The 25,731-nt window shown below is 40.7% G+C and overlaps 1 protein-coding gene across 2 annotated transcripts in view; it reads left to right on the forward strand.

Moving 5' to 3' along the window:
- SLC24A2 (solute carrier family 24 member 2) overlaps positions 1-25,731 on the forward strand; it is a gene marked incomplete at both ends in the record, with an annotated part of 251,262 nt that overhangs the window by 135,088 nt on the left and 90,443 nt on the right. For both annotated transcript variants that reach the window (XM_079706205.1, XM_079706206.1), the window contains 2 exons: positions 17,914-17,952; positions 20,127-20,235. In XM_079706205.1, the coding sequence (XP_079562331.1) occupies positions 17,914-17,952; positions 20,127-20,235 (148 nt within the window). The remainder of the gene's footprint in view (positions 1-17,913; positions 17,953-20,126; positions 20,236-25,731) is intronic.

A 25,731-nucleotide genomic window follows, 5' to 3' on the forward strand; every position in this document is an offset into this window, starting at 1 on the left:
GAGATTCAAGATTTGTTCAGGGGTAGGAATTTAAACCTGGCTATCTGCCATCTCTGAGTTTAGATATTTAATTCTTCCAGTCGTAGCTTCTTGTAATTTCATATTCTCATGTATGTTTATTAAGTGCTATGTTAGAAATACAGGTGTGACAATCTAACTCATTGGGAAATAATCACTCCATTACAAAAAAACAAAACAGAGATTCCTTTAGCTATTCCAAGATGTTTAAATGCTTGTGAATCTCCAATTCAACAGAAGGAACGAGTAAAAGGAAAGTATTAGAATCATGTGCCTAATGAATACTCATTGACAATAATGATAAATTCAATTTACTAAAACTTGATTTCCTACAGAACTTCTTAACAATGTGTGTATTGGATAAAAGGGGGACTCATTTGGAGAAAATAACCTTTCCTCGTTCAACTAAGTGCTCTCTAGTGGCCTGAAAGTCTGTGCCCTCCAGATGTTAACATAGTCCCTGATCCCATAGCCTCCAGCCTGCAGAGAAGACCTTCTACCAGACCAGACGGTGCTGGGCATGAACCCCAACTTTATCTACATCTGTAACCTTGGGCTATTTAGTCAGCCTCACTGAGCCTCACTTTTTTCCAGCAGTAAAATGGGATTGATAAAGCTTATGGAGCTATAAATATTAAATGGGATAGAGAGTTACAGCTGTAGAAAACAAACTTATGGTACCAGAGGCTAAGGAGGGGAGGGAAAAATTGGAAGATTGGGATTGACATATACACACTACTGTATATAAAATAGGTAACTGGAGAAGTAACAACTGACACTGCAGAAATACAAAGGATCATGAGAGATTACTAAAAGCAACTATATGCCAATAAAATGGACAACCTGGAAGAAATGGACAAATTCTTAGAAAAGCACAACCTTCTGAGACTGAACCAGGAAGAAATAGAAAATATAAACAGACCAATCACAAGCACTGAAATTGAAACTGTGATTAAAAATCTTCCAACAAACAAAAGCCCAGGACCAGATGGCTTCACAGGCGAATTCTATCAAACATTTAGAGAAGAGCTAACACCTATCCTTCTCAAACACTTCCAAAATATAGCAGAGGGAGGAACACTCCCAAACTCATTCTACGAGGCCACCATCACCCTGATACCAAAACCAGACAAGGTGTCACAAAAAAAGAAAACTCTATAGGCCAGTATCACTGATGAACATAGATGAAATAATCCTTAACAAAATACTAACAAACAGAATCCAACAGCACATTAAAAGGATCATATACCATGATCAAGTGGGGTTTATCCCAGGAATTCAGGGGTTCTTCAATATATGCAAATCAATCAATGTGATAAACCATATTAACAAATTGAAGGAGAAAAATCATATGATCATCTCAATAGATGCAGAAAAAACTTTTGACAAAATTCAACACCCATTTATGATAACTGCCCCCCCCCCCGCAGAAAGTAGGCATAGAGGGAACTTACCTCAACATAATAAAGGCCATATATGACAAACCCACAGCCAACATTGTTCTCAATGGTGAAAAACTGAAACCATTTCCACTAAGATCAGGAACAAGACAAGGTTGCCCACTCTCACCACTATTATTCAACATAGTTTTGGAAGTTTTAGCCATAGCAATCAGAGAAGAAAAAGAAATAAAAGGAATCCAAACCAGAAAAGAAGAAGTAAAACTGTCACTGTTTGCAGATGACATGATACTATACATAGAGGATCCTAAAGAAGCTACCAGAAAACTACTAGAGCTCATCAATGAATCTGGTAAAGTAGCAGGATACCAAATTAATGCACAGAAATCTCTTGCATTCCTATACACTAATGATAAAAAATCTGAAAGAGAAATCAAGGAAACACTCCCATTTACCACTGCAACAGAAAGAATAAAATACCTGGGAATAAACCTACCTAGGGAGACAAAAGACCTGTATTCAGAAAACTATAAGACACTGATGAAAGAAATTAAAGATGATACAAACAGGTGGAGAGTTATACCATGTTCTTGCATTGGAAGAATCAACATTGTGAAAATGACTCTACTACCCAAAGCAATCTACAGATTCATTGCAATCCCTATCAAACTACCAATGGCATTTTTCACAGAGCTAGAACAAAAAATTTCACAATTTGTATGGAAACACAAAAGATCCCGAACAGCCAAAGCAATCTTGAGAAATAAAAACGGAGCTGGAGAAAATCAGGCTCCCTGACTTCAGACTATAGTACAAAGCTACAGTAATCAAGACAGTATGGTACTGGCACAAAAACAAATATAGGTCAATGGAATAGGATAGAAAGCCCAGAGATAAACCCATGCACATATGGTCACCTTATCTTTGATAAAGGAGGCAAGACTATACAATGGAGAAAAGACAGCCTCTTTGATAAGTGGTGCTGGGAAAACTGGATAGCTACATGTAAAAGAATGAAATTAGAACACTCCCTAACACCATACACAAAAATAAACTCAAAATGGATTAAAGACATACATGTAAGGCCAGACACTATAAAATTCTTAGAGGAAAACATAGGCAGAATACTCTATGACATAAATCACAGCAAGATCCTTTTTGACCCACCTCCTAGAGAAATGGACATAAAAACAAAAATAAACAAATGGGACCTCATGAAACAAAAGCTTTTGCACAGAAAAGGAAACCATAAACAAGACGAAAAGAGAACCCTCAGAAAGGGAGAAAATATTTGCAAATGAAGCAACTGACAAAGGATTAATCTCCAAAATATGTATGCAGCTCATGCAGCTCAATAGCAAAAAGACAAACAACCGAATCCAAAAATGGGCAGAAGACCTAAACAGACATTTCTCCAAAGAAGATATACAGATTGCCAACAAACACATGAAAGGGTGCTCAACATCACTAATCATTAGAGAAATGCAAATCAGAACTACAATGAGGTATCACCTCACACTGGTCAGAATGGCCAACATCAAATAATCCACAAACAATAAATTCTGGAGAGGGTGTGGAGAAAAGGGAACTGTCTTGCACCATTGGTGGGAATGTAAATTGATACAGCCACTATGGAGAACAGTATGGAGGTTCCTTAAAAAACTAAAAATAGATCTACCATATGACCTAGCAATCCCACTACTGGGTGTATACCCAGAGAAAACCATAATTCAAAAAGAGTCATGTACCACAATGTTCATTGCAGCACTATTTACAATAGCCAGGACATGGAAGCAACCTAAGTGTCCATCGACAGATGAATGGATAAGGAAGATGTGGCACATATATACAATGGAATATTACTCGCCATAAAAAGAAACAAAATTGAGTTATTTGTAGTGAGGTGGATGGACCTAGAGTCTGCCATACAGAGTGAAGTCAGAAAGAGAAAAACAAATACCATATGCTAACACATATTTATGGAATCTAAAAAAAAAAATGGTTCTGAACAACCTAGGGGCAGGACAGAAATAAAGACGCAGGACAGGAATAAAGGGGCAGGACAGGAATGAGGACACGGGGAGGGGGAAGGGTAAGCTGGGACGAAGTGAGAGGGTGGCATGGACTTATATATACTACCAAATCTAAATATAGGTAGCTAGTGGGAAGCAGCTGCATAGCACAGGGAGGTCAGCTTGGTGCTTTGTGACCACCTAGAGGGGGTGGAATAGGGAGTGTGGGAGGGAGACACAAGAGGAAGGGAATATGGGGATATATGTATACGTGTAGCTGATTCACTTTGTTATACAGCAGAAACTAACACACCATCATAAAGCAATTATACTCCAATAAAGATGTTTAAAAAAAAGAAAGCAAAGAAATTTTAAAGTAAATAAATAAATTTTTTAAAATTAAATAAAATAGATAAGTAATAAGGACCTACTGTACAGCACAGGGAACTCTACTCAATACTCTGTAATGACCTATATGGGAAAAGAATCTAAAAAAGAGTGGATATATGTATATGTATAACTGATTCACTTTGCTGTACAGCAGAAACTAACACAACATTGTAAATCAACTATACTCCAATAAAAAAATTTTTTAAATACTAAATGGGATAATGCATCTAAATCAATTCATTCAAAAGCTAAGTGCTATTGATTTGTCTCTCACCTGCATTTTTCAATAGATGCTAACACAAAACAAAGCACAGTAAGCGAACAACCCCACAGAACCAGGGAATTTCACTTGTTTATTTTTCTTTATCATTTGTGTGTTCCACATCTATTCTCCCACACTAAATATTTGTGATGGGAAATGGCATTCAAAGACACAGGTTCTGACGCTGGCCTCTGCTCACTGGGTAACTAGTTGTCCTTACCCCATCCAGTTGTTTCATTCGTTTGAGCTGCACTTACTTCCAGCTACCAAACGGTTTAAAGGAGATACTCATAGTTCTGCTAATGCCATGAGATAGCCATGTGAGAACACCTAGCACAGTACCGGTGCTTCTTTATGCCCCTGTTTTATTCCCCTTGGCATTTATTCTCATTTCCAAAATGGCCTGGCAGGTAAAAGAGGAGACTCTTTTCCTTTCTCTCACTTGTTTACTTTGGGTTTTTCGGCATCCTTCTGTGTTTCTTCGAGGTGAGCATAATCACAGTAGTAAGCCACCCTAAAGGCTGCCAAAGCCTGCAGACGGGGGACATCTGGAACAAACACAGTTGCATGAGATGAGTGCCTGGTCCATGGAGCTGTCCTTTGGCACTCCGCCCTGTCTCTGCCCACTGAATAGAACTGGATCATCTGCAGTGACATTCAGATCTTTTTCCTGAAGAGTCTGAACTAATTGAGAACTTGTCGATGTGTGTAACATGCTTTGTGCTGCCTTCTGCTCTAGCTCCCCTCTGCCAGAACACACTTCAGTGGTATCGAGCTGCCATTGGATAGACTAGATGGGTCCTTCTGGAATTCCTTCTTTCTGTCATTTAGCAATTGATCATTTGTGCCCTTTGTAATAATGTCATCCAGCTTCCAAAGGGTGTTTTGAAAGCATTAGATCAGCGATTCTTAACCTTTTTAGGGTCATAGACACTTATGAAAATCTGACAGAAGCTATGGATACTCTTCCTCCTGCCCCTGAAAATTCATATGCACACCAAATGTTACACATCATTTCAGAGATTTCACAACTCCCCTCTTAAATCCAGACTATGGACCCCAAATTCCAGCACTAAGTAGTATTTGTATTTATAAATATTTGTATGGACAGTATTGTCCACCAATAAGCTAATACCAAACAGAGTCAGGAAATGAATATTTGTGTCTAGAGCAATTTTTTTAATGAACCAAATGATTTTTCTTGATCTCCTCTCATGGGTTGGTGGGATAAGTAAGGAAAGGAGGAGGTCTTCACAAGTAAAACAGATACTTTGTTTTACATACACTTAATAACTAGCCTTGAGGACAAAATTATAAATATAAAAATAATTGACCATGTTTTAAAAAAAAACACCGTTAGGAGGTGTTAGCCAGTTAAGGCGACATGCCACCTATTACATACAGACAAAGTGCACACGTACTCAGTATAATGATTATGCAGGAGAATGACCATGTCCTTAGAAGATAACATGTGAAATGTTTAGCATGACATGTGCCACTTACTTTAAAATGATTCAGAAAAAAATTATAAATATATACATATATTGATAAAGCAAATATAGAAAATGCTAACAATTACTGAATCTAAGTGGTAGGAGTATGGTGATTCATTGTACTACTCTTCAGGCTTTTCCTGTGTTCAAAATTTTTCATTATAGAACCTTAGAGGATAAACACACATTATTTTAAGAGAAATGTCAACACAAGCACAATCTTTCACTTTTGGACAGGATTTTCTTCAATCAGTGAGCATCATTTTCCCACAGGAACATAATTTCACTATATTAGAATCCTGTCACAAGATGTCCAGCATTCCTATAGCTGAGTAAATAATATACTTTCAGTGATGATATTATACAACATTATATGATTATTATCGTCATTTAAGATGCTCTCTGGGCAGTAAGCTTGTGCCCTGGGACCTGCTGCAAAATGAAGTCTTTAGAATTATCTAGAAGTTCTCAGTGTCTAAAGCCAAGGCTTCAGAGTCAACAGCAATTAGAAAGAAAGCGTTTTCTGTAGGATATTCCTCATGTCATTTTCCCCTAATTCTGCAACAGATTTTTAATTCCAACACTGAAAATAGTGCTGAGTATTTGGCCAAGAAGATGGTACTGACTGTAATATCGGCACTTCCTGGCTCCATTTGACAGTAATGCAGTTAGGATTCCCAGAGCATATCTTTTTCCATTTCTGTTATTGCGAGGCTACATCTGTTCTCAATGGTACACAATTTCCGCTGTGCTATTGACAGGTAGCAGATAAGATATGCCCTCAGAGACCACAGCCACTATGTGGGACCAGAAATTTTATTTTATTTATTTATTTATTTATTTATTTTTGCAGTACGCAGGCCTCTCACTGTTGTGGCCTCTCCTGTTGCGGAGCACAGGCTCCGGACGCGCAGGCCCAGCAGCCATGGCTCATGGGCCCAGCCGCTCCGCGGCATGTGGGATCCTCCCGGACCGGGGCACGAACCCATGTCCCCTGCATCGGCAGGCGGACTCTCAACCACTGCGCCACCAGGGAAGCCCCAGAAATTTTATTTTAAGGGCTGAACCTCCAATACATTGTCAGTCCTTTAATACTTCATCAGCAAAAATAGAGCACTGTCTTTACTTAATGGCAGATCTCAATTTCATCTCTGTTTTTCTGGTTTGCACTTTGTCTTTATGCTATTGAAAGGATGCATGACATTGGAAATAATAGTTTATTTTTTAAATCATGTACTTTTTGTTCAAAGCAAGGCTAATGAATAAAACTCTAGATTTTCTTAAATAGCTCTAGGGAGGTTAGATGGCTTCCATTTTCTGAATAAATTTCCTTCTGCAGGAAGGTGAATTCAGAGTGTGTTTCATGTTTACTTGGGGAATGCAGAGAGAGTGATGCCTTGGACCCAGGAAAGTATAGCCATTAAGAGCACATAGTTTCAAGTTAGACTTCCTGCATTTCAACCCCCGTGCCTTCGCTTACTACCTGTATGACTGTGAGCAAATCAGTTAACTTCACTAGACCTTCCACTCCTGATCTTTAAAATGGGTATAATAACAATTGGACATCCATAGGCAAAAAATGGATCACAACCAAAACTCATGTTTTATTCAAAAATTAACTCAAAGACCACTACTCAATACTCTGTAATGGCCTATATGGGAAAAGCAGCTAAAAAAGAGTGGATATATGTATATGTATAACTGATTCACTTTGCCATACACCTAAAATTAACATAACATTGTAAACCAAGTATACTCCAATTAAAAAAAATAGATTGGGGCTTAAATGTGAAACATAGAACTAAAAACTTCTAGAAAAAAATAGAAATAAAATCTTCCGGACCAAGGACTAAGCAAAGAATTTTTAGATGTGCTACCAAACCCAATGTGTCAAAAGAAAAATTGATAAATTGGACCTCATCAAAATTAAAAACGTTTGCTCTGTGAAAGACAATGTTAAGAAGATGAAAGGACTAATTACAGGTGGGGAGATAATATTTGCAAACCACATATATGGCAAAGGACTTGTATCTAGAATATATAAAGAACTCTTGAAACATAATATTTTAAAAAATCCAGTTAGAGGGACTTCCCTGATGGCACAGTGGTTAGGAATCTGCCTGTCAGTACAAGGGACACAGGTTCGAGCCCTGGTCTGGGAAGATCCCACATGCTTCAGAGAAGCTACGTCCGTGCACCACAACTACTGAGCCTGCACTCTAGAGCCCATGAGCCACAACTACTGAGCCCGTGTGCCACAACTAATGAAGTCCACGTGCATAGAGCCCGTGCTCCACAACAAGAGAAGCCACTGCAATGAGAAGCCTGCACACTGCAACGAAGAGTAACCCCCACTCGCTGCAACTAGAGAAAGCCTGCGTGCAGCAATGAAGACCCAACACAGCCAAAAATAAAATATAAAATTTATTTTAAAAATCCAATTAGAAAATGGGCAAACGATAGGCACAAACATTTCACTGATAAGGATATACAAACAGCAAATAAGTGCATGAAAAAATGTTCAACATCATAGGCATTAGAGAAATGCACATTAAAACCACAATGAAATATAACTATACCTATTAGGATGGCTAAAATAAAAAATAGCGGCAATACCAAATGCTGGCAAGAATGCAGAAAAAACTGGATCACTCATACATTGCTGGTGGAATATAAAATAGCACAGCCACTCTGGAAAATAGTTTCGTTGTTCCTTTTAAAACTATAAATGGTTTTATAACCCAGAAATTGTATTCTTATGCATATATCCTACAGAAGTGAAACCTATCTTTATGCAGAAACTGGTACATGAAAGCACGAAGCATCTTTATTCACCATAGCCCCAAACTGGAAACTATCCAGATGCCCCTCAATGGATGTATGTGGTTGATCCATATCGTAGAATACTACTCAATAATAAAAGGAACAAACTGTTGATATCTGCTACAACTTGGATGACCCTCTAGGAAATTATACTGAGTAGAAAAAGCCAGTCTCAAAAGGATACATATACATAATAATCATGAAATTATTATAGAGATAGATAACAGATTAGTGAGTACCAGGTGATAGGGATGAGGAGAGGGGTGGATGTAGATATAAAGGGGTAGCAGAAAGGAATCTTATGGTAACGGTACAGTTAAGTATCTTGATTGCAGTGATGGTTACCTGAAGCTATACATGTGATTAAATTGCATAGAGCAACACAAATGCCATACACACCATACACAATCACAAGTAAGTGTGCATAAAAGTGGCACAGTTCGAGTGAACTCAATAGATTGTACATGCCAACTTCCTGGTTTTGATATTGTACTATAGTTGTGCAAAATGCTGTCTTTAGGGGAGGCTGGATAAAGTGTACACAGCACCTCCCTGTACATTTTTTTACAACTACCTGTGACTCTATAATTATTTCAAAATAAAAAGGTTTTCTTTCAATGCTTCCTAATAGAACCTTCCACCTAGAATTATGACGAGGATTAAATGAGCATTTAGCACTGTCTCTAGTGTAGTTAGTACTCAGTAAAAGTCAGCAGGGATTTTATATATTAATGGCCACCTTTGCTACTTAATTGGAAGACTATGTCTTAGGAGAGAGATTTAAACTAGAATATAAATTCCATGAGAGCAAGGATTTGGGCTGTTTTGTTCACTAGACTATTCCCATACCTAGAACAGTGTGATGCATATAAGGTGCTCATTAAATATGTGTTGAAGAATGAATGAAAGAGTGGTTTTGAAGGTACCATGAAGGAAGATATTTGGCAAGTAGAGCACGAGGGAATAACTTGGTAATATCCAAGGTAGGACATAGATAAAATAGCTAACATGGCAATTTGCCTGGACTGCCTATGAGAGCAAAGGGGAGGAAAGATAAGTGATCTGTGTAGATAAATTTGAACCTTCATGTGATTCTCGTTACTGTAGATTGCATCAGCCTTAGGGGGAAAGTGGAATGGTAACTGTCTTCGTGTCAGGCCCCAGTAGTGGGATTCGTAGCCTTTATTGTGTACCATACTTTTCTAAGGTGCCCAGGTATGTAATGGTCAGTGTCCAATGGAACTGTTCCTTACTCCCATGTTCTCCACTTCACTACATGGTGGTCCTGTTCCATTCAGTGCTTCCACCACACTCGCCTCTGCCACTACTACTGCAGGTCCCATTCAACCACCAAAAAGAAGACTAGCTCTCTTAGTTTAAAGGACCCATGTAATAGTGTTTGGGCACAGGGTCTAGGGATTAAGCCAGAGAATCAGTACCACTCTGTATTAGTCCAAAGAGTTTCTGCTGACCGTGACCTAAGCCCAACACTGGGTCCAGGTCCCTCAACTCTTTTCTGTCTCAGAGTGAGTTTCCTGCCTATTCCAGCATCCTCCTTCCTTGCAAAGCACTAATCCCACAACTTTCTAGCTGTCAATCAAGAGATCAGCGTTTGCTGAGCATCCGCAGGATGCTGGCGCACGGGAAGGCAAAATATAAAATACAAAGATGTGTAATGTGCAAGACACCCATGTTCAAGAAGGTTACAGTTCCAACCAAGCAAACAAAACGGCAAACACAAGCAATCGGGAATAACTGTGAAATGATGATTCTAACTACAATCAGAGTTCAAAGAAGGGAGGTTTTATATTATGACATTTCTACAAGTATGAGGAAAGAGTAGCCTGGTCAGCGCACACATCTCAGATACATGGGAGGAGAATGATTCAAGAAGCAGTGGGTCATTAGCAGTGTCAGATGCTTAGAGGAAAGTGACACGGTTCGGTGTTGGACTAGAAAGAAGCCATGTGCCTCCAACCTCATTATATATGAGCATGTGGGCTTGATTTCACTTATTTATTATTAAATATGTATTTGTTGAGCATCTAGCACTACTGTGCTGTGGAATAATATGAAATGAAAAAAGCACTGTCTCTGCCCTCAGAAGGGTGCTCAGTAGTGGGAAAGAGAGAGGTGAAACAAATAATACAAAAGAATGAACTAGGGAGAAAATGGAGGGACACACAGAGCATGAGTAGAATATGAAAGTAGCCACGCTGTGTTCGAAATGAACCCACGACATGGGTGATCTTAGTTTCCTCCTGGCCTCTCTTAGGAACAGGAGAGCAGATCAAGGAAAGGGACCAATTCTCAATATTACTGCATTTTCAGTGGAAAATGTTATATATTTGTTATTTGTGCCCTCTGTTGTTTTCCCAAAGTTTAATTACACTTTTATTTTTTTCTACTGAAGTATAGTTGATTTACAATATTGTGTTAATTTCTGCTATACAGCAAAATGATTCAGTTATACACATGTATACAACATTCTTTTTCATATTCTTTTCTCACCTACTGCTGAGCTATAAACTCCTTAATACAGGTCAATTTGATGTATGGATAAACTAGTTTGCAGTGTTACTTGAACCTACACCATTGTGAAGGTTGTAAAAGTGCCTCTGTGACCTTCAAGACATTCAGAAGAAAATTTATGACAATTGTAGACAAGTCTAAATAATAATGCTGGAAGAGACAAAAGATCAGAAAATAACCCCTATACTTTCTCTATTCCCAGGCACCAAGTTTGCACCAAATGAACACAAAATCTGTCGTTCTGTATTAACAGCAATCACCTGGCAACGATTTTCTGGCTTCCATTGGAAGTCAGAGCTCATAAATAGTTCTTAGTATAAAATAGTAAACTATTTTTACTGTATTTGCAGTTCTAGTGACTCCTTCCCACAGGCCGCTGCAAGGAAAATTCCAGTTTCTTGTTTCCCCAATACTTAGAGAGGCTCTGGAGCCCAGCTGTCTGAGCTCATATCCCAGCTCTGCCTCGTACTGGCTACATGGACATGGACAAATTGTCCAACATCCATTAGCCTCGGGGTCCTCATGTATTAGAGGGGGCAGGACTGGTTATAATACCTGTTATTGTGAGGATACAATGAGATATAATACATGAAGCTCTTGCCACGTACTGAGCTTACAATAAATATTATCCATTATTACTGGAATCTGCTTTATTTGTGGCAAATTATTCTGTGGTATGACCAGCACCAGCATTTGTTGGACTTTTAAATTCACATCATCTTAGACACTCTTCCTTGGAAGTCAGGTAATCCAGACTTAACACGTGAGAGCACTGGGGTACTTTACCAGTCAAAGGAAATCTGTGTGACTAATGTCAGAACACCACTAACAGATTATGTTTGATTGGCATATCAAAATGGCTCATTAGCAATTGTGAGAATTGCTCAAACAATACAACAAAGTATATTGGCAACATCTGGATTCTTAAGGGGGCGGTGAGAGCTGGAAGTGGTGATCGGGTTGTTAATTCCTAAATTAAGTGAATTAACAAAGGTGCTCAGTATCCTGAGTACAGAAACAGCCTGAGGCACTTCCTGCTTCTCTTTCCATTTACAGAATGGGGATCAATGTCTTTTATGTACCTACTTAATAAGAAGGATTCAATAGGGGCTCTTAGGGATAGATTTAAATAACCATCATTACTATTAATTCAGCCTCTGGAGCAAGCATCAGAGGAGCTTTGGTTCCTGACGCAGGACCGCACAGTCCCCATTCTGCCTGAGTGGCCTCACTCTCTCCTGCCACCTGGTTGCATTTTTAGTAGCCACGTCAGGGACCACAGGAGGCACAAGGTGAGTCCTGCTCTCAGGGATCTTACGGCTTCCACTATTTGGGAGGCTGGCTAGGGCAGCTGTGGTACACACCCAATACAGCTTACCAATTTAGTGAGAAGCATTGAAACTCCTTTTTTGTTTTTATTTTACTCTTTCCAGCTTTATTGAGATGTAATTGACATATAATATATATAACATCCGTAAGTGTAGGGGTCCTACCTTCTCTGAATCTTCCAGCCTCCAGAGCTTCCTGATCAAAACCAGGCCCACTAAAGTATATGAGATGCGAAACGCTAGCCTCGCCTTGCCAATCCTGTATCCTTCAGACATTGCTGATTCATGGGACAGGGACGGAGTCAGAAGCCAAGCCAAGGAAGTATAATCTGTTGTGACATCTCCTCTTCCCTGGGCTGCCAACCTTGGGCATGCTCGATTAACCGTACTCTAGTGTCCTACACAAATCACCTCTCACCATCCTAATCAATGGAATTTTCCTACTTCCCTTAGAAACCACCCTGTTCTCTAAGCCGGTTCACAACCCTGAACCTACTTTTGGCATATAGTTTGTCTTTATTCTCCCTTGTGGCTCTTATTATTAATAGTACTGATAGTAGAGCTAATACATAGCATTTACCATGTACCAAACATTGTCTAAGCACTTTACATGTATAAGCTCATTTAATCCTCCCAACAACCCTCTGAAGTAGTTATTGTTATTATCCCCATTTGACAGATGAGGAAACTAAAGCATAAAGAGATTAAGTAACTTGTCCAAAGTCACATGGCTAATAAGTGACAAAAATAAGGAAATGAACTTGCACAGTCTGGGCCTGAATTCCATATTCTTAATAACTGTATGACACCACTTCTCATCCTACATTATTTCTTCCCTCATACAACTATTTAAAAGGTAAAATGTTGTTCCTAGCTGTCTCTAAGCAATTTCACTTCCATTTCATTTTTTTGAAGGGTATCTATTCTTCTGAAGTTTCTTTCTACTATCCCAAATATTTTAAGATCATGGGAATTATTCAGATAAATCATCAAAACGCTTTGCTTCCAAGTTTTTATTACCATGCTTTTTACTTAATTTCTATCCTTTCTCTCCATCCAAACGTGTTTCTTTTTTTTTTTTTTTTTTGCGGTACGCGGGCCTCTCACTGTTGTGGTCTCTCCCGTTGCGGAGCACAGGCTCCGGTCGCGCAGGCTCAGCGGCCATGGCTCACGGGCCCAGCCGCTCCGCAGCACGTGGGATCCTCCCAGACCGGGGCACGAACCCGTGTCCCCTGCATCGGCAGGCGGACTCTCAACCACTGCGCCACCAGGGAAGCCCCAAACGTGTTTCTTTAAACCAGAGTTGCAAGTGGGTATTCTTGCAGCCTGGGCTGCCACCTTCAGCACTTCATTAATCTTTGAGATTCTTACTTTCCTAAAGGACAGTGACAGTGGCGTAATTACCTGGCAACCAGTAGTAAAAGTCATTTGAATTTAAATCTCTTAGCATTTCTTTCTTTAGGAATTTATTTAATCCTGTTCCCCTTAATATTTTAGGGAGTATGTTAGGGGCACAATAAAGGGAGGCAAAGGGACATGATTTTGCGTCTGATTAAGAAGTGGTTGGCTTTCTTTCCTTTTAGAGTTCAGATTTGAAGTTTTTGCACCTTTTATCCAGTCTTCGAGGTTTATTCATCTTTAACCAGAAGGGAGAATTTAAATGTTTTTGCTTATTGAATGTAAATGTATTGAAAGCACAAGGAGACATCATTTAATACTTCCTTGTTAATTTTTTAAATGAAAATCAGTCATTCAAATCATCCCTCACCCAACCTTTCTAAATTCGAAGACATTAAAGTTAATATCAATTAAATAATGGATTAATATTTCTAATTGCCAGCATATATGTTTTGTATAACATTTATGACAAAACAATTATACTTTTAAGTCTGTTCTTGTAGACTTTATAGTGCTTCTGAGTCCTTTGCACACTGAATTTAGGGGCATTTCACAGGACTTAGTGAAAGGTTATGGTGGTGGAAGTTTATGGTTGTTACTTGACTGTTGTGAAAAATTGCTTGTCTTTCTATATCTGTTGCCAAAGCCACTGGCCAGAAAATCCACCCTTTATTTTACACACTTGTCTTTTGGCACATGAAATCTTCCCAGTAACCCACTTGATAATGTAATTTGCAGGTAGGTGATTACCAACCAGAGTAAACCGGGGGCTGTGTGTTCATGATGTAGCTATAAACTGTGTAGTATTTGCCTCATGTTTATGTGTGTGAGGTAGCCCTGGGGGCCTGTATGCAGGGTAAGCTCTGTACAAAGTCCCATCAACACTGTACTTAGTAGTCAGGGGAATCATTTCTAACCAGTGGCTTTTAAGGGCCAAAGGACGAGAGGTGGTTTAAGGATTTGCAAATGGCTGATAGCATTAAAAATACTTTGTAAATGAGATGTGTGTTTTATTATCCGGGATGGAGGAATGTGGCACTTTCAAAACACCTATCGAACGGGTAGCAAAATTCCCACATAGAATTGGGTTTCCAGCAGGAAGGACAACAGATATTAATGGCATCATCTCAGTTGCTCAATTACTCAATTACTTGCAGTAATTAGGGAGAGGGTCAGTTTAAATTAAAGTATTGAATTACAGAATACTTCATGTTAAGTAAAAGAGGTATTCTTCAAGAATTGCTGTGGAATACTATGGATTTGGCTTAACAGATCTTTCCTATAACTGGCACAGCCTTTGTGAACGGACCACCAGGAATTGGGCTTTGAAATTGGTACAGCCCAAATGTATGATATTTCGGTGTGTTTAAAATTAAGGAAATTAAAAAAGCAGAATGCGTAATAAATATGCCAAGATTAATCCTCAAAGTCACATTAGTCCTCTTTTGAAGTTATCTTTTCTGTGACATCCAGTGGGTTAGCATAAACTTGCCAGATGTTCAATGACCCTGAAAAGAAAATCACAACACAGAGGCCAATCCAAAACCCAGATACTCAGTTAAATAATCCAGTTCTTAGAAACGCTACGAGCTGTGCATATCTGGATCATTTCTCTGGTCCTTCACTAGTTACTTCCAGTGTAATTAAAGCCCCTTTAAAATTGAATTCCTAACATAATCAGAGGCACATTTCCAGGACTGTGAGGCTGCTTCAAAATGCGATTAGAGGGGGGCTAAGTCAGGTGAGCATCGGGAATCATCAGTAGAGGTGGGCAAAGCCCTGAAAATGAGCAATTATCATCATATGTCACATTTCTCATCTCTTTTGCAACAGGGCTACATAAAAGGAAAGTGCAGAGGCGTTTTAATGGCCTCAGCCGCCATTTATGTGTGTGCCTAAATTTACATGTTGTAACCTGATGTATATTCATGTCTGCAAATTGCACTTGAAAGTAAACTAATGATGCCAACCTCTGCTGACATTAAGCAGTGGGAAATTTTGTAAAGGATTTAGACCTTTCTCTGCACTGAGTTTTATCTTTGTAGAATCTATGTACAACACACTTTCTCTACGTTTATTGTGTCTTATGAGCCTCGTTGCTTGTGAGAGAAAAAGCAAGTCAATGGAATAGATTTTTTTTTCTTCCTTTCAGACCAAAGGACAGGTTGGGATTTTTTTTCTTCCTCAAATAGTTTTTAAATCTATCTTTTAACTCCAAACTCTCTGCTGGTGATATTTTTGTTCTTATAAAGACCACACTTTTCTTTCCTCAGTTTCATCCCGTTCCTTCATGGTCTGTGATATTGCTGTGGTATCGATCCCAGCTCCTAATTATTTGTCTCCCGTTTAGCCACAAGGTGTAAATTTGCTACCTGAAAAGGCGTGCTCTGACAGTTAATCTCCATGTGTGTCCAAAGACTGATCTGGCTGCACTGGATAATTTCCCTGGGGGATCGTTCTGTAGAATGGGGGGCCATTTGTTGAGCTGTCTAATGTGGGAGACGAGAAAATGAAAGGACTGCCAGAGAGAAACGGGATCATACGGTGGCTTTCAGAGCAAAAAGGAAATCAAAGGACAATTTCAGGTCCAGTCTAGTTCCCCAAGCATGTTTCTGGAACTAGGGAAGCAGGGATATTTTCTTGTTAGTGTTTTTAGAGAAGTCACCAAGAGGGAGAGTCCCAAATTAGGAGGTTCTGGCAAATTTAGTCATGCCTGTGGGCTGTACTCAGAAATTATCTCCAGCCTAAACTCTTCCATTTGTGCCTGAGCCTTACAAGTTCTTCAAGGGTCTGCAAAAGTGTTTGGGACCAGAAGAAAAAATATATGTTGACATTGACTCTAAGATCCAAAAAATTATCTACAAGATTTTGAAATGTTTAATTGAATGTTGACAAAATATGTACTATCAACTTCATTAAGTATTAAGTTTAGCCTTCTTAAAAATTACATGAAACCAAATCACAGATTCAGTTTTCTCACTTTCCAAGATTTCCAGCATGCCAATCATGAATTAAGTGAATTGCATAGAGCCAGTAATTTGAAATGCAAAATTATAAGAATCCTTTCCATTTTTTTTTTTTTTACACAAAAATGTATATCGTAGGTGGGATGTGAGGGCATCTTCACGTTCTTTCTGTGACACGTGTGGTAGGACTAAAAAAAGAGAGCCCAGGGCCCATGAAGATTTTAAAACAGCTCTGCCCTCGTCTTCTCTTCTCCAAGTGTGTGATTAGTCCTGAAGACTCAGGTTAGCAAAGACGCTCATTGGAGAACCAGTTTCTTCTTGCTGTTTGCACCCGTAGTTGAGGTGAAGTGACAAAGGCGGTGGTCTGATCACGAGGAAGTTCCCAAGGCACCTGTATACCCTTGGAAAGATCACAGGACAGTGCCTGGTTCTGTTGAAGAGGGAGTGTTCGTATTAAGCGGGGGAAGCAAAGCCGTCCAGTTGGGACATGTTAGAAGAGCACCAGTGTCCCTCGTCTGAGTTGTGTTCTCTCCCAACAGATGACCAGCTCTCACGTGCCCTTGTGTTTTAGTCAACTTTTCTCAGTGTGACAGATATTTCCTTTTTTAGAATGGAAAATGTGAAGCGGTGGGGCAGGAAGGAAGGTGGATTATCTGGATTCCATGTGTGATGATCTTAGTCTTTCCTTCAAAGGCTTAACGTCTTCAGGCTTTTATGTTATTCATCACACTTGGGACGGTGAATGTCAGTTCCCTCCGAAAGACATGGAATATGACAGGTCCTTGTAATCCCTGCCCCAAATAATGACCACTAATAAGAATAACCACTAATGATTCTTGCAGAACTTTTTTCTTTACATATACTGCAGTATTATTAATTGATTTTCTTTTATAAAATGAGGTAATAAATAAGGCTTTTAAATTTTTTTCACTTAACGATATATCTTAGATATTTTTCCTTGCCAACACATGTGTACTTAGCTCATTCATTGTAGTGGCCACGTGACATTCCACTGGATGACTGGACCACAATTGATTTAACTGCCCTCTGTTACTGGACATTTAAGTTGGCCATTCAGCTTTGATCTTTCAAGCGAAAGTACCATATGCCTAAATAAACCATGATATATTCGCTAGAAATATACACTCTTGACCCCCTGCATTGGCATAGTCCTTCCCAGGAGCAGAAAGAACCAAATCTTTCTCTATACTGATGCTTGTGATTAAATGTAAAACCTATATGTGTTTAGTTATTTCTGTGTCTTTTGTTTCTGCCTTTTCCTCTTATGCAGTCATCTGCAGCCAGGGACAAGGATGAACAGGCTCTACCGGTAGGAAGCAGTGGCCTTGCCTGTACCTGTTCATGTGCCTGTGGAGGGTGTGAGGGCAGGGGTGGGTGGAAGGGGCTCTTGTGCTCAACATCCTCTCCCTTGGAATACTTAAAGGGTTTAATCTGCTGGTGTGTGTATGCTCTGTCCTATAATTAGTGTCAACTGAATTCTTACATTCACCGACAAATTATTTCTGGGACTGGGTTTCAAAAAGTTTGAGTTCTCTCTTTCACTTGGCATGGAAAAGTTGAAAGAGTGAGATATTTCCAAATTACATTCCAAGGGATGTTGAGCAGATATTTGGGGACAGCAAGGATCTAATGCTTGGTATCTATTTGTGCATCTGCATGCACCTATGTTTTTGGTTGGAAGTTTCTTTTGGTTCCATCAAAAGAAATGCTGCATGAGATCTATATATTCAATATACATAATGCCCCGAAGACTGCTTTAAGTTCTGTAGACATAATCCTAGGCTAATGAAGATTTCCACAAGAGAGTTCTTTAGGTTTCCCAAAATAAGGACCATAGTAACAGTGATTATAACAAATTATTAACAACAAACACATTTTCCAGTTCCTGTCCAATTAACATGTCACATTTTGTATTGTGCAGCTTGGCAAAGAAATGACCATCAGTTTTTGTGTTCAGCCATCAAACAGTGATCAACTCTATTCAAATCTTTTAACCTTGCCCCTAAAATTTTTTGAGCCTTAATCTTCTGAATCAAATAACACAATGCATTAAAAAATGTTCCAGATTTTTGAAGCTGAAAGGACTAGTAATGAAGATACATATGACCCCATTCTTCCTCCTGTGATGCTCAGAGCAGAGACTTCTGACATGCATTGAGAGCCCATAGGATATGCCTGATCCAGTACTGGGCTAGGGGTGCAGACCCAGTCTCTTCCTTTGTGAATCATGATCTGGTTCACCAATGAGACACCAGTAATCCCCTCTGATTCTTCTCCAAACCCTGTAAAGTTGGAAATATTATTTCTAATAGAATATCAATTATAATAAAATCACACTAAAAAATTCCGATTTTTCCATGTATCTCACATTGACATTTTACCCATACTTCAAGCTTACTCTGGGTTTCATGTTTGTCTCCAAACATGTGGCTCAGTTTTAATAAGTATTCTGTAAAACAAGGGACGAATGGGCAATAGTTTGGAAACACTGTCCAAGTTAATCAAGTTAACCAGATTTCTTTAGTGTTAGACTTAGTGGTCTAATGTGTATCTTAACACTCTAAAGGTGAGTTGGTCTAGGATGTAGCAATGTCCAAATATATTTGGTCATGGAGTCTCTTGTGGGACTTTTCTTGGGAAACCCCCTTGTGGATCTGGAGTGTGATGGAATATTTTGCAAAACCCTGTAATGTAAAGGACTCTAGGGAGCCAGGAAGGTTCTCTGTGGATTCATAATAGGAGATTCTCTCTCTTCAAATCTCATTTAACATAGACTGTAAGGCTTCATGGATGAGAGCTGTGGTTCCCATCGTGGAGATGAGGTACCCCGGAATGTGTGCAGGATGTCCCTTTGCGGAGCAAGCGGGAAATACTAGCACCTCTATTGTTTGCTTTCTTTGTTACTCTTCATTATTTCTACTTTTGCAGATGTTTTATGATATATATGCCCATATTTTAGTATGTGTCTGGATATAGATGGAGATACATATGAATATAGATACAGATATAGATAGATGCATATATACACACTCAAAAATTTTACTGGTAGGAGGCACAATCCAGACATCTTAGAGACCACCCACTGGTTCAGAGAACAGATTTTGAGTGAAGCAGACCTGCAACCCATTCCTCTATCCTCCATTTTTTATCTGTGTGACCCGAACACCTCATTTCGCTTCTCTAAGACTAAATTTCCTCATCTGTCTAAAGGGAACAATAATGGTATCTAGTTCATAGGGTTCACTTAGAGAATGGAGGTGAAGGCTATGCACGTTGACTAGCATATAATAAGTTCTCAACAGATAGATAGCAATTAATCCCTTTAGTAGGAAAGAATGTGAGAATGCCATTCCTTCAGGAGACTTTGAAGGAATGTGCGCAGAAAATCTTTGGTTCCGTTGTGTGTGAGCCTCTCTGACAGACTAGGTGAGGACTTGCCTTGCATTTCTGAGCACTAACGGCCTCTTTGGTCCCTCTGCTCAGGCGAAGCCGCGTCTGCAGCGGGGTGGAAGCTCCGCCTCCCTCCACAACAGTCTCATGAGGAACAGCATCTTCCAGCTCATGATACACACCCTCGACCCGCTCGCTGAAGGTAAACATCAGGCTTTCGCTTGGTGGGGGGCGGGAGGGAGAGGATGTGCAAAGTCCTCTTTTTATAAAATACGTTCACGCTTCTGTCACAAACCGGCTGATGTCCGCGTGTTAACCTCTGCCAGAGGCAGCTCTGGCCCTTCTGCGTGCTTATCTGCAACCGCCCAGCTCACGATCAGAGATTTTTCACCAGGAGCAGGAGTGGAGGTCCGTGCGCTGATTCTGTCTTTTGATGCCTCTAGCATAAATACAGTCTGCTACGAGGCGGAGAAGACAAGAGCGGTTTCTCTCCCTTCCAGATAGAGTAACAGTTCTCTTTCGTCATCCTCCTAAGTTGCAAAATGAAGTTATATGTGAAGAAAAATTGATAAATTGTACATCTTAAAAAAAGAAAAGGGCTTCCCTGGTGGTGCAGTGGTTGAGGGCCCGCCTGCCGATGCAGGGGACACGGGTTCGTGCCCCGGTCCAGGAAGATCCCACATGCCGTGGAGTGGCTGGGCCCGTGAGCCATGGCCGCTGGGCCTGCGCGTCCGGAGCCTGTGCTCCGCAACGGGAGAGGCCACAACAGTGAGAGGCCCGCGTACCGCAAAAAAAAAAAAAAGAAAAAGAGGAGACAAGAACTCCGTGACTTAGGAGGGCTGTAATTAGTTTAGAGAATGATGTTCACTGCAGAGCACTGATGTTGTACCTATTCTTTGGCAACTGGAAGATGGGAGGTGAGCTTCTAAGCACCCAAAGAGCGCTCTCTAAGAAAACTGCTTAGGATCAGACTGAAGAGGCCTGGTTCACCTCCTAGGGACATTATATAAACCATCACCAAGAGTTCAGTATTGTGTTCTTCCAGTTTTACTCATTCACAAGGAAGCCAGGTGCATCTTGTTTCTTGAATTGCATAAGTGTCCTAAAAAGTTATTTTTTCAAGGAAGCAGATATCTGATGCATCAAATAACTATCAGAGTTAGGCTACTAGCAAAGGGTTCAAATATAACGAAGTCTTCTGTTCTCCCTTCATCCCTGGACCTTACAGTAAGGCCTGATGTTACACGGAGGCGAATGGCCTGGGAAACAGGTCTCTGCCACTGACAAATTATCCCCACATAAATCAGAGCACTTAACCAATATAAAGCTTGGCTAAATAATTTCAAGGGTTCAGGCCATCAGGAGATTCAGATGCAGTCAAGAAAACTCTGGGACCTCAAGAGCGGCTCCCCAGGTCCTGTCTCCCCTTGTTAGGCACGCACCTTCACCCAGAATAATAAGTGAGGATCACGGGCTCACCTCTCACTGTGGAGCATTTCAGTTGTAAAACATTTCCGCCTTATACCCCAGAGAGTTACGTAGCTGATGTGATATTTTCCAAAGAGCCTTCTTTCATAGATCCTGAGTTCTGTTTACTCAGGTAATCCTTTGCTGGGAACATCTTAAATATCATTACTCTCTTTACCAGAGGTCCACATGACAAGGAAACTAGCCCTGGCCACTAGCCTTCTTTTCCTCCCCACCAGGGTCACCCCCACAAAAATGATCTCAGGGAGTGAGGGGATCGCAGGCCAACCTCCGCCCAGCCACGAAGCATTTGTGTGACTTTGGGCAACTTAGAGCCTCTCTAGTACTTGGTTCTTTCACCTACAGTAATAGTTACCTTTGTCTGGTACTTTATAATTGACAAAGTATTTTCACACCTGTGAATCTTTGCTTTATAATAACACTTCATAGCTAACATTATTATTCAAATTTCATAAAATAGGGTACCACCAAAATAGATCTCAAATGTATCTCCTTCTCTCTCTGCCAGCTCTTTATTCCAAGCCGTCTTCATCGCTTCCTAGCTGGTCTTCCACTTCCTCCGTTGCCTCTTTCTTTGCATATTTTCCACACAGCAGCCCAAGTAATCTTCTTAAAAAGTAAATCAAATTATGTCACTCCTATTAACCTACAGTGGCTTCTCATGGCTCTTAGGAAAATTGTGAAATACTTGCAATGGTCTGCATGATCTGTCTCTTTCTCCAAACTCACGTGGACTCACTTTGCTTTAGCCAGACAGAGGCCTTCTGTCGTAAAACAGATGTTTCTTTCCTGCCTCAGGGTCTTGGCATAGGCTATTCCCCCCGCCCAGAATACTTTTCTTTCTCCCATTTTCTTCCACTTTTCCCAGCTTTATTCCTGCCCCTTCTTCGGTGCTCTGTGAAAATGACACCTCCTGACCATCCAGTATAAATCAGGGCCCCAATCATCCTCTCTCAATGCACCCTTTAATTTTTCCTTTTTGCCCACATTACAATTTGTGTGGTTATTTGTTCACTGCCTGTCTCCCCCAGGACATGGTAAATTTCTAGAGAGCAGGGATTCTGTTTATTTACTAGTTGTCCCCAAGATCTAGCAGTCTACCTGGCACATGGTAGCTGCTAAGGCTTAGAAGAATTAAGCAACTTGGCCAAAGTCATGCTTTTGCTCTGATAGTCACACAATTTCAAAGCCCTCTAAAGCCCCATGGGTTTAAGATTGTATCTTGGTTATTTTGAGCCACCATCTTCTCCACGCATCACCCAAAAGAGTCAGGTGAGAGAAGAAATGAACTATCTTATCTGCCCCAACTCGATTTTGAGTAGGCAGGCAACTGGGTATATTTATTTCTGGCAAAGCACGTTATGTAAGTGATTGAGGACAGACTCCAGAGCCAGACTCTCGGGATTCAAATTCCAGCTCTGCACACATTAGCTGTGTGACCTTGGATAAGTTACGTAACCTCTCTGTACCTCAGTTTCCTCATCTGTAAAAATCAGGATAATATATAATGATGTCTGCATCATAAGGTTGTTATAAGGACTAAAGGAGTGAATATACATTAAGCATTGAACACATTGCCTAGCAGATCGTAAACACCATATACAGGTTTGGAATTACTCTGTTCCATTATTTTGAAAAATAATGCAGCATATGAATGTTTTAATTTAAAACATTCAAAAGGTTATGCGAGAAAAATAAGTCTTCCTCCGCCAACAACCTCCCAATTTTCTCCAGTCCCCCAATTCTCCCAGAGGAAACCACATCTACCAATTTCTTGGGGCTCATCCCAGAGATGATCTGTGCATATACAACTCTGTGTGTGTGTGTGTGTGTGTGTGTCATTGCCCATAGGTCTCAACAATCTAAATTTCTGTGTTTTTTGTTTGAGGGAGTTCAGTTTCTGGTAGGGGTTGTTTTTGTTTTTCTCTTTGGTGGGGAGGTTATACTTTGTGAGATAAGAGAGAGTGCATCTGAGTTGTCTCGGTGTTGGGCCATCAGTGATTTTCCGAAACACCTGGCCCTTGTAGGGCTGTGCTGCTGTTAAAATGTTTGTTCCTGCTGTACCAAGATGTGCCTTCCAAATCTGGACGTCTGCTTTCAAGGTGAAACCTCTCCCCGAAAGACGTGGAGTGCTCCAGTGGTGTGAATCTGGGAGAATGCTGAGAGCCATAATCAGTTCTGGACTTGAGTGATTAGAAAATATAGAAAGTACTTCAATGCTTTAAAATTGCTCCATAGCACGCGGCCAAGAAAGCAGATTGCTCTGGTATTTTTCCCCAAAAAAATTCACAATCATTTTCCATTCCAAGAACATTCCAAGCTCTCAGAAATAGTCATCTCTCTTTTAGTTTGCATCTAATCACTTGAGTTCACACATCCGCATGCCAAACTGTCACCTTTTAACAATATAGAGTGTGCTGGTTACATCACCTGACCCCATGAACACTGCAGTGGCTTCTCTGTTATACTAATTGTTGTTCCTGGCGTCTGCCTTGCTGAGTCGTGCATTGGCACCACATGGCAAACAGTGTTCAAAAAGGGAAGTTTTCAACATCACCTGGGACAGATGACCTATGGAAAGACAGTCAATGCCCTTCCCCAGGGCACTGATTCCTACACTAGTTGCCACCTTATTATGGGGGCCTAATTGTTTGCTTGTTTGCTTATTGGCCTTGGGCACTCTTGGCCCTATTGTTTCCCTGTTGCTGGAGGAGGAGGGTGCTGAAATATTTGTTACAGCAGAAAATTAAACTGAACTACTAAAAAAAATAATAAAATGCCCTTTTCCTCATCTGTGCCATTCCGGTGTCAATCCAGTGATGGAGCCCTTACTTAAAGCTTTAATTGGTAGTCAGTTGGGCCTCTGAGCCCAAGCCATGAGATCCTGCAGTGTTTGTGTTTGTTATCTATTGATATGTAACAAAGCACCCAAGACTTAGTGGCTTAAAACCACCCCCATATTATTCCTGCTCGTGATTTCATGGATCAGGAATTTGGGTGATTCAGGGACCAGCGGGGTGATTCTTCTGTTCTGTGTGGTATCAACAGAGGTCATTTGATGGTATTCAGCTAGGAGACCTGCAGGTTAGAAGGTCCAAAAGGGCCTTGCTCACACGTCTGGCACCTTTGAAGGTACAGCTGGAAAGCCAGGCTCAGCTGGGCCCCCCGACTCTCCAGGTTGTCTCAGGGCCTTTCCACATGCTTGGCATTCTTACACGGTGGCTGAGGACTCCAAGAGCAAACCTTCCAAGAGGCCCAGGCCGTGGCAGCAAAGCTTCCCATGACCTAGCCTGGGAAGTCCCAGGAAGTCACTTCTACTGTATTCTACTAATCAAGCCGTCACAAAGGCCAGCCCGGACTCAAGACGGGGAGGAGGATACTCCGCCTCTCCATGGGAAGATAGCAGAGAACGTGAAACCACCTTTCATCTAACCTAAACTGTTTCAGGGACACACATCACTGAGAGCTTCGTCTGTCCGTGGCTCACTGGTGTGCTCTGGGCACACTACACTGTGTGGAAGGGACAAAGCCATCGTCACCTTGCCTTGGGTGAAGATTTAGTCCAAATAAGACCGAGCTGTGCCTTTCCATGGCCACAGAATTCTGAACAGGACATTGTTGATGAAAAGAAGAAATCTGCTTAAGGCTCATATAAATGGTTGGAATAAAGATTTTTGTTTCTTTTATAAGAAAGCCCTGGAGAACTAGCACTCTTGGTCTTTGAGATCACAGTATGACTGTCTGAATTGATCTTTCTAAAAAATCCAGTGTCCCATGTTGGTTTTAACATTTCTCTAAACAAGCCATTATATTTACCCAAGTGTACATCTTTTTTTTTTTTTCGGTACGCGGGCCTCTCACTGTTGTGGCCTCTCCCGTTGCGGAGCACAGGCTCCGGACGCGCAGGCTCAGCAGCCATGGCTCATGGGCCCAGCCGCTCTGCAGCATGTGGGACCCTCCCAGACCGGGGCACGAACCCACGTCCCCTGCATCGGCAGGCGGACTCTCAACCACTGCGCCACCAGGGAAGCCCCCAAGTGTACGTCTTTATGAACCTATAACAAGGATGCTGGGTGTAGCGCTTTTGGTGTGAGAAGTAGCTGTTATTACTTTGCCTAATAATACTAATGATGATAGTATTTGCGGAGGGCTTACTATAAGACAGGCACTATGCTGCGTGCTCTACAGAAACCATCCCATTTAGTCCTCA

The sequence above is a fragment of the Hyperoodon ampullatus genome (genome assembly GCF_949752795.1).
Source record: "Hyperoodon ampullatus genome assembly, chromosome: 6".
In the NCBI taxonomy this organism is placed as follows: Eukaryota; Metazoa; Chordata; class Mammalia; order Artiodactyla; family Ziphiidae; genus Hyperoodon; species Hyperoodon ampullatus.